At 39.7% G+C, this 16,999-nt stretch overlaps 1 protein-coding gene across 1 annotated transcript in view; it reads left to right on the top strand.

Moving 5' to 3' along the window:
* The window catches only part of LOC139709816 (protein mono-ADP-ribosyltransferase PARP4-like), a 44,569-nt gene that overhangs the window by 3,700 nt on the left and 23,870 nt on the right, over nucleotides 1–16,999 (top strand). The window contains exons 2-12 of the mRNA XM_071621780.1: nucleotides 893–1,017; nucleotides 4,045–4,102; nucleotides 4,921–5,130; nucleotides 6,933–7,100; nucleotides 10,375–10,518; nucleotides 11,062–11,328; nucleotides 12,290–12,450; nucleotides 13,311–13,448; nucleotides 14,284–14,382; nucleotides 15,515–15,698; nucleotides 16,200–16,347. Coding sequence (XP_071477881.1) covers nucleotides 989–1,017; nucleotides 4,045–4,102; nucleotides 4,921–5,130; nucleotides 6,933–7,100; nucleotides 10,375–10,518; nucleotides 11,062–11,328; nucleotides 12,290–12,450; nucleotides 13,311–13,448; nucleotides 14,284–14,382; nucleotides 15,515–15,698; nucleotides 16,200–16,347 — 1,606 coding nt within the window. The 5' untranslated portion in view covers nucleotides 893–988. The remainder of the gene's footprint in view (nucleotides 1–892; nucleotides 1,018–4,044; nucleotides 4,103–4,920; nucleotides 5,131–6,932; nucleotides 7,101–10,374; nucleotides 10,519–11,061; nucleotides 11,329–12,289; nucleotides 12,451–13,310; nucleotides 13,449–14,283; nucleotides 14,383–15,514; nucleotides 15,699–16,199; nucleotides 16,348–16,999) is intronic.

Below are 16,999 nucleotides of genomic sequence, written 5' to 3'. Positions count from 1 at the left end.
GAATATCGCATGAGGTTCCATGCTTCATGTTGACATCATACAATGCCGTGACGCGAAATCATAGCGTATTATTATATGAATAGGACAGTACTGGAGTATACATTTTTATTAACTGAAAGTGCTGCATGGTATTGTAATTACCACCATGAATAGTGGCAGAGGGAAGGAGTTAGGTTTGAAGTCGGAGTGTCTTGTATCTGTGCTTGACAAAGAAGGAGACGGTTTTGTTTTGTTTTGTTTTGTTTTTGCTTTTGTTTATGTGGGTTTTTTTGTGGGGAGGGAGCAGTGAGCCTTGTTCCAACTAATAACACAACACAGAAGACGTGTATGTGCACGTGTGATCTGATAATGTGCGTTTGTGTTTTGAATGTGTACGCATTATATCAGCAATACATGTATTTTGCGATAAGAATTTTTTGTATGTGCTAGTAACGTAGTGTTATCTCGCACTTCGGTTCTTTCGTGAGTTCGACCGACTTTGTAGCCTTTAGCAAGGTAACTACAATGTCCCTTTTCCTGAGCACGAGACAATTCCACTCTACACATGAAATCTGAAAATAGGGCGTGTATGATCACTCAGGGGCGGATCCCGGAATTCCGTAAAGTGGGGGGAGCACGGTTTGTATTTCTGGTGCCACTTCCGGGTTTCATCAGTTGACAAGAAAGAAAAAGAAAAAAAGAGATGGGTCATCATGCGATTTCATGTATACACCTTTGTAAAAACAAATAAATAAAATAAAGGGGAGCCCGGTTCCCCCCCCCCCCCCCCGATCCGCAACTGTCACTTTATCTACCCGCACTTCTCACCACGTTTGGTCGTGTTTTTAATAATGATAATAATTCTTGCGTTTACACTCTTCTTGTTTGCTTTGTACTTGTTTTCCCTGGACAGGATTTTTTTGTTGTTGTTGTTGCTTGGTTTGCTTGTGTCACTGACGTCATAATGGTTGTCTAGGACTGTCTGCACACCCAGGAGCAACTCTTTATCATGGCCGCTGTAAAGAAAAATCTACTGGAGTAAGTCTGGACACACCTGCATCATTTATTTTCAAGCATGTAGTTACACGCAGATTGGTCCATTCATTGCCGAGCATGTAATTTACTACACACTTCTTTGTTTCTAAGTAACCTTTTTTAGCTCACCTGAGCCAAAGGCTCAAGTGAGCTATTGCGATCGCCCTTCGTCCGGCGTCCGTCGTGCGTCGTGCGTCGTCCGTCGTCCGTCGTCCGTCGTCCGTCGTCCGTCGTCCGTCGTCCGTCGTCCGTCGTGCGTCGTGCGTAAACTTTTTACATTTTCATCTTCTTCTTGAAAACCCCATGACCGATTTTCATCAAACTTGGCAGGTAGCATCCCTAGGGGGTTAGGAACTCAATTTGTTAAAATGGGCACCATGCCCCACCCAGGGGGCCCCCAGGGGGGCCCAAACCCCCCAAAATTAAGGAATCTGTAAAAATCTTCTTCTCTAGAACCAGAAGTGATAGAGCTAAGTTAATACTATGAGTTAGTACATTGATGACTGTAGTTTCAAGTTTGTTCATGGCAGAATCAGGGGTGCCCCCCTTGGGACCCAGGGGAGGGGGGTGGGGAAGGGTTCTAATGGGGCCTAAATTGTACATTTTCATCTTCTTCTTGAGAACTCCATGACCCATTTTCACCAAACTTGGCAGGTAGCATCCCTAGGGGGTTAGGAACTCCATTTGTTAAAATGGGCACCATGACCCACCCAGGGGGCCCCCAGGGGGCCCAAACCCCCCAAAATTAAGGAATCCGCAAAAATCTTCTTCTCTAGAACCAGAAGTGATAGAGCTAGGTTAATACTATGAGTTAGCACATTGATGACTGTAGCTTCAAGTTTGTTCATGGCAGAATCAGGGGTGCCCCCCTTGGGACCCGGGGGGGGGGGGTGGGGGGTGAGGAGGGGTCCTAATGGGGCCTAAATTGTACATTCTTATCTTCTTCTTGAGAACCCCATGACCCATTTTCACCGAACTTGGCAGGTAGCATCCCTAGGGGGTTAGGATCTCAATTTGTTAAAATGGGCACCATGCCCCGCCCAGGGGGCCCCCAGGGGGCCCAAACCCCCCAAATGAAGGAATCTTTAAAAATCTTCTCTAGAATCAGAAGTTATAGAGCTGAGATAATACTATGAGTGAGTACATTAATGACTGTAGTTTCAAGTTTGTTCATAGGAGATCCAGGGGTGCCCCTCTTGGGGGTGGGGGGGGGGGGTGGTTGGAAGGGTCCAAATGGGGGCCTGAATTGTACATTTTCATCTTCTTCCTGAAAACCTCATGATGGATTTTTGTCAAACTTGGCAGGTAGCATCCCTAGGTGGTCAGGATCTCAATTTATCAAACTGGGCACCATGCCCCACCCAGAGGGCCCCAGGGGGCCCCAATTCCCCCAAATTAAGGAATCTTGAAAAAATTGGGCCCTTATTGTACATTTTCATCTTCCACTTGAGAATGCCTCGTCAAATTTTGGTAGAGCTGTGAATAATTTAGATTAGTGACTGCATGAAAGGGGAACTTGCGATACTCAGGTGAGCGCTAGACCCGCGGGTCTCTTGTTTTTTATTTCATTCAATACATGTTTCTTGCGAAACTCCTCATCATTAATACACTTATAAATGTATGAAAGAAAAAACAAAAACATGCAAATGAAAATTTCAGAGCAACCATCAATTATTCAAAAGACAACGTTTAATCTACCTCAGGATACCAGGATCATCTCCAAGAATGACATCAGTATATTAAAAATAAAAATTGACCTTCCAGTCGCAGACACAGACACAGACATGCACACACACATACACTCACAAAGAAGTAAGCAGGCCCAATTTGTTCCTCGGACGGAAAAAACCCTGAAACCACTACGCCCTTGAACAGCGCGGAACGCAAACTTGGTTGTATACAAATTACAAAAGCCTGCATATCTTTGCAATACAGTGGGCAGTGCGACGTAGTACACAGTGTATATAATTACTATAGGCCTATACAACAATCTGCTGGCCTGACCCGGAAACCGGTATAGGCTCGTGTTGCAGTGTACTGTAACCCATTCTATACCGTATACTAACAGTAATCTGATTCCTTTATTCCATTTCCACACCCTCGTGATCCTCAACAGTGATATAGAAATATATGAAATTGAGTGTTGCAGACAGTAGCCTATTATACTCTGATCGTATTATTTCGAAATTACTCAAAACTGTAGATCATAATTTTTGTAGTCGTCTCATTTCATTTATTTCATTTGAAACAAATTACCAATTGCAATGCGACATTTGAATGCATATAATTACACTTAATCAGTTCAACAATCGTAATCAAGGACAATAACATTGTATACGGGGCGGTGGAACGGGGAAGGGGGAGGGGCTTGTGGGTTGCGCTCTCTCCCCCCTCCCCCCCCCCCCCCACACACACACACATACACATTTTGGGCTCATCAACAAAAAAAAAAAATGGGCATGCATACGCTACACGAATCAACATCTGAACGTGTCTGCCTCACACTTTATAAGCTGAACAAAGTATATACGTGTTGCATGCCTATTACAATATCTGGTCAGAAAAGCAACTTAAATCCAACCAGAAAGTAACCAATCTGACTGCAAAGACATAACAGACCAGATGAATAGTAGCCTGTGTTTCGCACGATGACAGTGAAGAATTCATCTTGCTTGAATTGTTTAATTTGAATCCCTCGAGTACAACGTATTGATAATAAGTTTCGAATGCGAAGAATGTTTACAGATATGAAATGATTATCACTCATCTAAACAAAATAGAACAATCGCAATTATGTTTTTAAACTTTACTTTGAATCATTTGGCAGTACGCTTATGCCCAAACAACGAGCTTTCCAGGAAAAAAAGACGAAACTTCATACTTCCTGCAATACTAACGTAAATAACAAAGGCATAAAAGGTATATAACGCCAGACCATTAGCTAAAAAGGTCTATATGTTTTGCCCCTGCAAATGCAGAAGGAAATATTTCCTATATGTATATACTTTTATCCTTGATTTCGCTTTCCAGTTTCGGCCCGGCTGTGGTTCCCGTTCAAGAAGAGCTTGTTAAAGCATCTATATTTCAGGTAAAAATTCTCTCTTCTTTAAAAAAAAAGAGGGTTTCATTGTTTTTCTTTTATCGTCATTAGTTTGGTGCTCGTTTGTTAGTTTGTTGTTAATTTGTCAGTGCATATCCTTTACAGGGCGCGTTTTTTGAAAAAGTTTCCTTTACAATGATCACATTCTAACTGTCATTTTTGTGGGACAATCACGCTCACGTTCATCACACAAATCTTCCAATTGGTCAAATGCTCCTGTGAAGTGTCGGGTTCGCCATACCTCTCGATTTCTCTGCATGATATCACCTTTAAGAGTTCTTTTTATAACTTTTAGAGATAATCAATAATCAACCCACTATGAGGGATTTGTGACACATCCCGACACTTATTAAAAAAGCGGGTCTCACCGTTTTTTATACATCGAGAACAGAAATTAGTTATGATGACATGTCAGCTAACCAAACAATTCATGTAATGCATAACTGATACTCTGAAACATACTTAGAGGAGTTAGCTCAATAAGAAAATCAGTGTCAGCTACACCTGTGTGCTTTCAATATTTTGTAGAAGTCAAAATTTTAGAGAATTTTGTATAATGATATTGATAATATAAGCGTTTGAATGACGTACACGAAGATTATGTCGATGATGAGATATATGCCACAGTCTTTTCCTCACATTATTTGATCTGATAAATACAGACAGAATGCTAATACAATATGTACCCTGTTTTGTTTACACATAACCCACTAAAAATTGAAACTATAGACAATGGTGCACCCGGTACAAGTTTCCTATAATGAAGTCAATAATACATGCACTCTCTGACATTTTCCTTCTCAAAGGAAACACACTCGTCAGCTCCGGGGAACACTCGCCTGTTTACCGTCGAGATTCAGAGAAATGTTTCTTCAGCATCAACCACGAGCTCGTCTTCCTCTGTTGCCCCCCAACCGTCGGGAGATGATTGTGACGGAAGTGCTGACGTCATTTCTACAGTCAGTGACTTCCCCTTTAAAGTCGTTACTCATCTGACATCGACTGCAAATGCTACGGTATATAGTAATTGCTTTCTCTGTTCGTTGGAAGTTGAACCGGACATGACTCATTTAAAGTGCGCGGTGTACTCATAAAATTACGCAAACTTCTTGATGAAGATCATATCGGTAGTGACTTGTTTAATGTTTCGTGTTTGGGAATATTGCCAATCTTGAGCACTGATTACAAGCAATAAACTGTGATAAGGCTACTTGCTAATGTAAAAGAAGAAATGTCATTTATCGGCAATTATACCGCATTTATGCCACCTTCGCTGTTCAATTACTTTGTTGATTGTAAAAATACGTCCTGTCTTTTCGCCACCGAGCGTTCTTCTACATTGATTACGAGAATGGGGAAATAAATATCTTGTTTTGAAGAATCAATGTTGATACCCTGCAAGAAGATATTTAGGGTTTTCTTGCGTGTTTTGTTCACATTTAACGCAGCAGGTTATAAAGGTCCTTGTTACTGCAGTGCAGCAACATTGCACTTTGACTGAAGAATGTTTACACAGGCTGTGTATCGCTCTTATACTTTAGATTAAACTTTTATTATATCTACATCCCGAACTCAAGCTTTAATTGGCTTGTGTGTGTGTGTGTGTGTGTGCGTGTGTGTGTGTGTGTGTGTTTGTGTGTGTGTGTGTGTGCGTGTGCTGTGCGTGTTTATATGAAAGGCAACGCATTTGTATGATGAACTATCCTTTTACAAATAAAGGGGAAGTTATGAATCACTATCCTTATATAGTTGGCACGTCTGTAGACATGAGCCTAGCCCTATCGTGGCCCCCCCCCCCCCAAATCCCTCTAATATCGCCCTCGTGGTAGTAACAGGGCCGTCAAACATGAGTTGGGTAACAAATAATGGGGGTGGGGTGAGTGATCGAGTGGCGAAAAACCAACATTCGCCGGTCAGCGCGATTCCCCTTATTAAAGTCAAATAATCTCCCGTCACCTTGGAAACACTTATATAATATTGACTGGCCCTGAGGGAGGTACCAGAAAATATTGCCTAAACTGAAAGCATATTGCCGAGTCGAAGATGAGGGCAATATGTTTTCAGTGCGGGCAATATTTATCTGGTACCTCCCGAAAGAAAGGCCAGTCAATATCATAATTATTACCTATCCTCCTAGGTAAATTAAGAAAATATGTAAATACGGCTATACACTATATATGATACAGATCAAGCCACATTTGACTACCTGTAGACCATCAACATGTTGAATAATTGCAAAATTGTTCATCAGTGTATATCATTCAACTCCAACTTCAAAGATACATGTAGTTGTAACAGGCAAACTTCAAACTTCTGAACGTTCTTACACTTCTATTTTTACTTCTCTGTCTAAAGTTTGAGAGTTGTAAAACTGATGGTCATTGTGCAATTACTGATCACAAATGGACTAGTCATTGCCTAGTGCTGCTGTAAGTGGTCGACCTTGTATGAGTTGATTTATCACCGTTCTTCTGCGGTGCGTGCGTGTAACTGACACCCTGGACGTCCTGGAATGTTTTCTTTTCGTGGTCGATCGGAATGTTTACGTTTAGAGCTTTTCAGGCAGGTGGGGAGAGAGATTCCACTCTTTCCCTTCCCACCTCCCCAAACCGGAAGATTGCACTGTTTGCTCATACTGTTATTGCTACGCAGCGACGTGGTGAAAAGCATATTGACTGCTGACCTTTAACCCTGCAAAATAACAACTCCTGACCTTTAACCCTGCAAAATAACAACAGGAATTGCCTCGCAAAACTCCCTCGTATAGGTAATAATCTTGTTTATTTGTTTATTTCTGTGTGTACATGTTCACTGGCAGAACGAGGAGAGCGGGGAGCGCGAGTGCCACTATGCGGCCACGGCCGAGGAAGCCCTCCGCATCTACGAGGACATCTATAAGAGGCGGGCCACGGACGCAGACGTTCCGATGCAGCCCATATCGGGTGAGATCAGTTCGAGATGGATCGGATCCGAGGCTCTTAGAAAGGTGGGGCGCGTAACAGAAATCGCAATGATAACAACAACAACAACAACATAAACATCAACAACTACAAAAACAAAAACAATAATGGCAGCAAGCCAACGAAAACAACAACAGAGACAACCAGCTGTAATAGTCATAATTGAAAACGATATCAACCATTATACAAAAGTATGTTGATGATAATAGTCGACAACGAAGCTGATTGCAATGATACAATATAACAATAATGATGATATCGATTATGATCATGTTAATGATAATTTTAAGAACTACTCTTTATAATCACACTAATAATGCGTGTACCATGTCCTTGCTAATCAATTTGCCCACCACAGGCCATCAGTTGCTCAGAATATAGTATTTAATCCTCAAAAGACGAGGAAGAAAACGCCTCGTTTTCATCATGGTTTTAAGTTCAAGGAAAACACGTGTCATAAGACAGAGGTCATCTTTAGTGATTAACTCATCAAAAATAAGTTCGTAGGGGTTATTTGTACTTTATTATTCAATGAGCCCTTGTGACCAGGGTTGATGAGCGAACCCGCAACTAAACGTGATATAAATTATGATTTAAATCAACTTCTGACGAATAATCAGCTACAATAATCAGATAGTACAGTATAGGTCATTCCTATATCGTTAATATTTCGAAGCACTTCTCAATCCAAGCAAAATAAGGACCTACCTGCCCATGAAGGAGATAATGGTGTGTGGTATGGTCTTATGCGCTTTATAAATTAAACGTGCACATTAATTGGGAAACAATCCTGCCATTTACGAAATTCCAGACGTTTGTTGCTACATTAGTTTCATTTATTTTTGTATTTTGTTGAATGTAAACAAAGCATGCACTTCTGATTCAATTCTGACAGTGATTTTTACTATTAAAGTGGAGCTATTCGAGACCATTACTGTCAAGGACTGCAAGGAAAGTACCATGAGACCAAAATAACGTATTGAAAAGTGACTATTCCTCGCACAGTTTAAAAAAAGGAAACATAAAAAACCTCTTTCTGTGTTTCCTCAATTTGTTTTTCCTTCTGCGATTGTCTTCTTGTTCAGGAATCTGCTCCCTCCAAAAAAAATAAAAGATAAAGAAAACGAACAAATAAAAGTAAAGTCTAAGTGTAACCACTGAAAGCTTTGAAAATGATATGCGACTTGAATGATAATTATGTACATCCTCAAATGCCGCTCCTAAAACTGCAATGTCATTCTGTATAACTTTGATTAAAATGGTATAAAATCTAACGCGTGGATTACAAGCAATTAATCGGATTCATTTAAAAGGAAAGTTACTGGATTTTTAAGCTTCACAGGTTCTCACTAAACAGGGATGTTGGTCGTAATCGCCCATGTGCACAATCAAAGTGAAGTGATGACGTCCTGTAATTATTAGTATCTCACGTTGGTTTGAACGCAAATAGGAACTTTCATTATAATAATGTCTTTGGTTGATGATTTACTAACTCCAACACCTTCCCCCTTTAGATTCACTTCGGCGAGGTTATTACTGCACTATATTATCCAACAACTTGGTGAAATGGACATGAATTTTTTTTTTTGAAAGCATTTCAAAAGAGGACATTTAGAGAGAAAAAAATTGAAGTGTAAGAGAACGTGGGGCATAACTTCATCACATACACAAAAACGAACGAAACTGAAAACAACAAAAAAGACCTTCTTAAAGGAACTATGTAATGCAAATGGGTGGTGATTTGCGTTGATTAATGATACCCTCAACATCACCTACGTGGCCAATAGATATCTTACGTGCCATATATTTAGAAATAATTTGTCTACTGTTTTTCTTCAGATTACCGGAGATAAACTTTCGAAAACCCTAATTCCCTACCAAGATTCTTCTATAGGAGTGACGTCATCTGTCAATCACTGCATGATTAACAAAAGACAGTAGAATTCACCTTCCCATAGACTGTGCATAACTAGAATGTTTCCATGTTACTAATGTGATTAACAGAAGCCAATGCAGGGAAACATGCAAGTTATGGGCGGTTTATAGGGGAAGGTGCATTCAAATGTCTTTCGATAATCATGTAAGTACTTCAGCAGTGATTGACACCCATGTAATGATATCACTGGCGGAATGTTGGTCTGAAAGATGTGTGTGTGTGTGTGTGTGTGTGTGTGTGTGTGTTTGGTTGGTTGTTGTTTTTTATTTGTGGGCGTACCAAGCACTCTAAAGGGAAATAGTAGAAATGTTATAGGAAATTATATGACACGTATTTAGATATTCTTTTGGAAAAATGAGCAACAATCCAGGTTTTGTGAATCAATACAAGTCAATGTGTATAGTTGCACTACACTTTTTTTTTCAATTCAAAACAGATTTAAAGAAACTTTCCTTCATTTTATTTGTTTCGTTTGACTCTATTTTGTTTTGCTTCGTTTTGTTTCGTTTGGTTTCTTTTCAGTCGGCCTAAGATTACTTTGTTCATGGAGAGCGTGCACATGTACTTTGAACTTCACCCAAATGACACTTCGGAAAAGTCTCTTGTTAATGTGTGCGATTAGCAAAGATATGGAAGCGAATACACATCACACGCAGACACACATACACATAATCATCATATACGTGGGATATTATATAATTATACATTTATACTGTAGCCATTAACCACATTATGATAAGAATGATACGTGTATTGTTATGGTATAATTATACGACCTGCAAAGACACGTGAGTTATTATCAATCCAGCAATGAGTAGAGACTCCAGTATAGAGACTCGAAAGTTACTATTCAGTCAATAAGATTGCCTGTGTTAATACATGCAAATACAATTCCAATTGTTAACATGAATATATTCAGTAAATATAATAAATGTTAATTGCAAAACTTGTTACTTATGCTAGCTCGTCAGGGGAAATCATTCTCAGTTTTTAATGTCTGCCTAGACCAGCCCATTACAACGCAGAACCCTGGACACTGGTTGATAATGAAATGGGCTTATGCGCCAGATGTTTCCATTTAGATTCGTAGCTGTTTTTGTTGTCATGCTGCTGAATCCTGACCGACTTTTTTTTTTTTCATTTATGCGTGATCTTTTGTAATCCATTTTGCGATATAACGAGAATACAGACATACCCTTCATTTAGTGCAACAAACTATTTTTTCCCTATTCACTAAACTTCCTTTCGTCCCTGTGTTGGGTCTGGATATCCTCAACGGATACACTTTTAATAGTATATAGTATATAATATAGGTTGAAGGAAAACTAATGGCATCATAATTTTCACTTTATATACCCATATAGACCTTGTTGTACCGGGAAACTTACTCGCCTTCAGAGTCGCTATCGGACGAGGTGGCCCAACTCGTGGACAACGTCTGGAAAGAGGCCATGGGAACTCTCCGTGAAAATCTCTCGGTCAGGGTTGAGACCATACTTCCGGGTCAGGTAAATGACATTGGTGGCACCCATGCACATAATGGCTCAAAAGATAAGATGAAACCGACAAAAATTGAGCAAAATAACAAACCAAGGACTCTCGAGGGGGTCCCGGGGGGGGGGGGGGGGGCACTACCCCCCCCCCCCCAGCCTAATTGAAAAAAAAAGAATGTTCCGCGGCCCCGTTATAATGATGTCATTTATGCGGACACAGACACCCAAGGAAAAGTCTTACTCGAAATCCTCCTTTCAAAATGTAAATAATTGAATGAATAAATAATTAAATAAGTAGATAAATAAGTAGATAAATAAATAAATGAATAAATAAAATAAATGAAAAGGTAGCTAATAGAAGGAACAGTTCTAAAAAGTGGAAATTTTCCGGGTCGACCATCGTTGTCAGTGTATGATGTCGATCAGCCTCAAAAGAGAACAGGTTTGTTCTCATTACAATAAACACATCCTATAATCACTCCTCGTGTGGATGCAGATAATCCTCTTCACTGCTATAATTTCGCGCTACTCCACAAAATTGGCAACCCTTCTTCCTAGGTTGCCAAGGCCGAAGCCATCCTTCATCGGCTTTGGCACCTTCTGCAGCGACGACGTCGATACGATGAGAGAAAAGAAGGGGACGACGAGGACGACGAGGACCTACAAGGGAGAGAAGAATCCTCGGATGCAGACCGCGAAGAGGAGGAGGAGGAGGAACTGGAAGAGCTGGAAAAGGAATTCTACGACTTAATACCGCACAAGGAGGAAATGCGCAGTTCGCTACTGCGCAAGAGCAACGTGGCGCTCAAACTGGATCTCTGTCAGGTTAGTGGGAAAGCATTGGGGGAAAGTATTGGCAAGTTTTCTTTTCATCTTATAATGCTCTGAAAGGAGACGCAGCAAATTGTAATTTGTTTTGTAATTGTAATTTGTTTTTTACAACAATCCACACCTATTCATATACACAAGAGAAATATATGCGCACACAAAATGCACATCTTAGTGTCATGTTTTGATTTAATACTGAAACTGCATCCGTCTTGAATACACTCGAGACTTAGCGAACAGTTCCAGCACACTTATTTTCATAAGTTTATTTCTCTTACCATTGGGGTAATACATATTGTTAAGCAATAAATATATATATATATATATATATATATATATATATATATATATATATATCAGAAGGCTTAGATTGATTACTGATAAATAGTTTAATGCCAGAGGAGAAGATTGCTAGAAGTGTCCTCAACATCGGATATGAAATACCGATGTCATGGAATTCTCAAGTTCGCATGAAAATGTTTTCACCGCATGTTGATTAGGGCGCAACCTCAAAGGAAAGTTTTAGTTTACCCAATGATGTCATCTTCTTACATCTTTAAAAAAAAAAAAAAAAAAAAAAAAAAACGAAATTAGGTTTTTGGTCGACAAGCCAGCAAATGCATCCTTCACACCTTCTCCGAAAGTCATATTTGATACGTTATCAATAAAAGCTGACATACGTTTCCGGCAATGCTGCAAAATTTATGTGACTGAGTATTCAACTCCAAGTACGTACGTGCAATGTAAATACCCGTATATCTACCAAAACTTAATCAAAAATTAGTGGAGATATCTTTATGAACATAACCACGTATGATTAGTTAGTGAAGCATTATCTTGGCAGTGTGCACGGCAGTTTCAGAACAGTCTCATGATCCGTATTATACTGTTGTTTCACAAGAGGGAAACAAAATGACGAATTACCCATGTGAATTTCGATGTACGGATGCGGTTTTAGATGATCCGGGATATCGTGTACATCAGCGAGGAAACTGGCTGGCGGCAGCAGCCGACGACGCAGGCCAAGTACAAGGCGCTGAGATGCTACATCCGGTTCCTGGAACCGGGCCATCCGGAGCACGAGAAGATTAGAGATCTTGTGCTCTCCACAGTTCCTCGGTAAACTCCCCAGTAGTATGCTTCCGCCAACAATGTACCCTCAACTTCAAGTTTCAAGTTGTTTTATTTCATCTCCAACAAATTGAGGATACAATGAAATGTTTGGGTATACAAATAATGACACGAGACCTGGTGTAACACATTTTCATTACGTTTTGTTCAAGAAATTTTGCCAGTTATAAGTCAAACAGGTGCAAATACAAGTGTAAAGCTGTTAGGCCTATATTGGAGCCAAATGACAATTCAACATTTTTTTTAATTTAGCAAATAGACGTACAATATATCAGTGACAGACGGACTTCCTATGCACTTTGTATGTTTTTATTTGTTGAAGATTCTGTCGTGCCAAATGAAATTGAAAGTGGTTAAGGCTTCAAACAATGGCCTCAGTATCCGGATGTTACGTAACTATAATGCTAGTGTGCAATCAGGACACGGAGTAGAGCTGTCTTCCTAAACCCAATACTCCAGAAGAACGCACTATTCGTTATCGCCAGAAATAGATTCCGGTACAGAATTCCTTGCCGTTAATTGCGTTCTCTGCGAAATTGCGAAAATTGTAAATACTTTCTTTTTTAATCAACTATGTATTGTGTGAACAAATGTTGCAATTCAGCTTTTTGGCTGAGAGAACCTCATTTGATAAACCATTCCATACCATCCCATACCATGCTCTCCTTAACTTTCACCGAATATATCAAGTTCGACTTACTTCCGACCGACGTATGAACTATACCCATCTTCTTTGTCAACATTCATTGTGCCATTCTGAGGGTTTTTATTTTTAGTCCATTTTTACTCCATTCGTTCAAAACTAGTCATCCGTCCTTTTTTTTTAATATCCTTCCTTCGTTTTATAGGGCAACGACCATCAACACACTTCGCATCTACGCGGTGAGTAGGCCGCCCGAAGAGGAGGGATTCGACCGTGGGATAGGCAACGACAGGCTGCTCTTCCACGCCTCCAAGCCAGCCAGCATCCTTGGCATCCTATCAAGGTCGAGCTTTTCAAAAAAATATGTGACAGATATAAATATATATATATATATATATATATATATATATATATACATGGCTTACATCTGAATAAGGGAAGACATTTCAGTTTTGATATTGGCTACAGAGAGTAACGTCCACCAAACACGATATCTTGATTTTTATCAAGGGTATCACAAGGCAAGTTTCATATTACGTTTTCTAGAAATAGTGGTACTTGTATTTGAAGTCACTATGATGACGCTGGTTTATCTATCCCAAATATGTTGGTCCAACAATATGTGAAAATCTAGATAATTATTTTGACGGTGTTAGAAATACGATAATTGTTGATAAAGAAAGCAACTGTTGTTTGTTTTACCCCATACCATTTTTTTTTCACTCTACATTACTTCGGAGAAATTTATGACAAAGAAAGGCGCTTAGGTTGAATTGAAAGTAATTGAATTCTCATATACTTTTTTTCTTCCTCTTTTGCCGTGGTAATGGCTGTTATTTTATGATGGTAATGATGGTGGTGATGAAAGTGGTGAATATCATCATCGCAAATTATCATCATGTTCATTGTGAATGCTTATGTACCAACATTCTTCTGTAAAAACCTAATTATCGATATCAATTCACTGGTCTCTCTAATATTGCGTTAATTATAAACAAACAAACATGGCATCGTAGATCTGATCCGATCTAATCTCATATGACTTGAACCCCAATTTATTGGTTACTCTTCTAAAGATATAAAGAAATAAGTATGTGTGTGTGTCTCTCTCTCTATGTGTGTCTGTGTGTGCGTCTATCAGTGTGTTGATGTCCGTGGTTATGTTTGTTCCACCGCAGGGGCTTGCTTATGCCGAAAATGGTTGTGGAAATGTTCGACGGATCGAGGCGAGACGAAGGACTACTCGGCGCTGGTCTTTACTTTGGAGACAGGACCAGGTGGGAGCCTTTCCCCTCATTTCTCTCTTCGTCCTTTGCCCATTTCACACCTGTCATTTAACCCAAAACTTACCGCAACTCGATGACGGGGAGGCATTTAAATGGAGCTCGGGGAATCAACACTTCTTCGTCAAGAATGTTTTATATTCAACACAGTATAAAAATTTCATTCGTTATGATAATCTGCTGAAATCAACTGTCTTGAATGTTGATTAGTGATAGCGCATCGTTGAAAAGATAGTTATCAAATCAGATTGTAGCAGATGTTCATGAAGAATGTTCTATGTTCAATACAGTTCAACAATACCATCCATTATGAACTTCTGCTGCTGAAATCTATTGTCCGGAATATCAATCAGTGATAGACTGTGTAGTGTTGGAAATCAAGATAGTTATCAACTCGCATTACTGATCCCTTCATAAATGACACAATGATTCATTTAGCAATGTCATGTAATCTGTCTGCGTCTTGACCACCATTTTTAATTCAGTAACAAACGAATGAAGTGAAATTGACTTCTCTTTTCCTTTTTTCACTTTGAATACTCAAATTATCTTAAATGTCATGATGTCATTCACACTACAATATAATGTGACCGTCAGGGTAAATATCCTTTACTAGCGCTTTGCAACGGTGCGACATGCTCGTTAAAGTTAAGCTCGTCACACACTATACGACTCAGGACTATAAGACTGACAGACTTTGAATCCGAAATAAGTCACAATATCCTCAGACTAACCACCCTTCTTTATTTCAGATCCAAAGTCTGTCTAGTCGTGAGTCGAATAGTGTGCGGCAGACTTTAGGGCCACTGAAACAAAACAAAACAACAAAAACAGCTGAATAATGGTTCCATGACATTACTTTGCTCCTGCGAGACTTATACTCCAGTGAAATTTCTACACGCTTTGCTAACCAGGCTGCTAATGATGAATTCTACCCACCAACATAACCCTAACCCTAATCCTCCCATCAAACTAAACCTACAAATCTATCTCAACTCTAACCCTAACCCTAAGTCCTTGGAGAAAATAAGACCGGAGCAATTGTCGCAGGAGCCACTGTTGTGTCACCGCTGAATATACCTTATTATCTGATGTCCACCGACATTTGTGATTGAATTCCGTGTAGCACTTGCATCCAGTACTGCAAAAATGGCTACTTCTCGAGAACTCGGATGATGTTCGTCAACAAAGTGGCGCTAGGATCCGTCAAAGACTGCTATGAAGTGGACATGACATTGAAAGAAGCTCCGGAGGGATACAGCAGCACGCATGGAGTGCGGGCGTCAGTGGATAGACCTTCAGAATTCACAGTAAAAATAATTTTAGAATGATTCCGCACGTTCTAATGCTATTTATCGGAAAGTCATTTACAATGTGGTGACGAACATGAATTGATCGAAATGCATGTATACATACGCACACACATACGTGCATAATATATCATGCATACATTGTAGAGCCTACATCAGTACATAATAAATGAGTATACTGTGCATGCAAAGTACCAAGTAGTGAAGTATTTATGTGTACGCCATTTTCTATGCTACGATCCCGAATAATACATTGATATATCTATACTTGAATTTGAACCCACTGCTATCATACAGGGGCAGATATTATGTTACCCAAATTTCAAAGCAGGCAACATTAAAGTCATACCAAAGGAACAATACAACAACGTAGTATGACATATGACTTCCATTACCCATACTGTCTCAGAGTTGTCTGTACTGCATATTTGCAAGTGCACTACAAACGGGAAAATATCGCTTTTACCATGTTTACGGATTTTTTTTTTTCGTCCTTTGCAGGAGGACGAGTACGTTGTGTATTCCACCGGGCAGCAGTGCATCCGATATCTCGTCGAGTTCAGCATCGACGGGGACGATGATATGGTGGACGGTTTCGACTTTCAAGAAGAAGATGACGTGGAAGATGAAGAACCGTACGAGAAGATTGGTATGTTGCACTAATCTCTCAGATGTTGCTGAGATATGAATAAACCGATGGTGATGATGAATGATGATGATGATGATGATGATAATGATGATGATGGGAGGATGAGGAGGAGGAAGAGGAGGTAGAGAAGGAGGAGAAGACAAAAGGAAGATGAAGATATAGATAGATAGATAAATTAATATAATGCTCTGTATTCAAATCATGCATGGCAAACGAGAGGTTAAATTGTACATGAGTTTACATGAGTTTCACAATAATTAGAAATTAATGTAACAAATATAAATACTTTGTTCCAATTATAAAAAAACTCACCAACTTGCATTTACGAATACACATGCACACACACACACACACACACACACACACACACACACACACACCACTTGTACACACAAGCATACACAAGCACACGCGAGCTTCTCCATATAATCATATATACACATGCATACACCCGCTCGCACTCCTTGCCTTCTCTTGTATCATACCATATTGCTAATGAGTAAAACTGAAATGAAACCTACCCTTTGTACACGGTCTGAAGAGGAAAAGTTTGGAAAAAGACAAGACGCAAAAGCAGCGGGTAATGAGGAGACAATGAGGAAACTGAGAAGAAGATGAAGATGAGGTTGAAGAGACGTAGGTTATGGCGAAA

This window comes from Diadema antillarum, unplaced genomic scaffold (assembly GCF_040938485.1).
Source record: "Diadema antillarum isolate AM-2024a unplaced genomic scaffold, OU_Dant_1.0 scf00000038, whole genome shotgun sequence".
NCBI classification, from domain to species: Eukaryota; Metazoa; Echinodermata; class Echinoidea; order Diadematoida; family Diadematidae; genus Diadema; species Diadema antillarum.
This window is presented reverse-complemented; position numbering and strand designations above follow the sequence as displayed.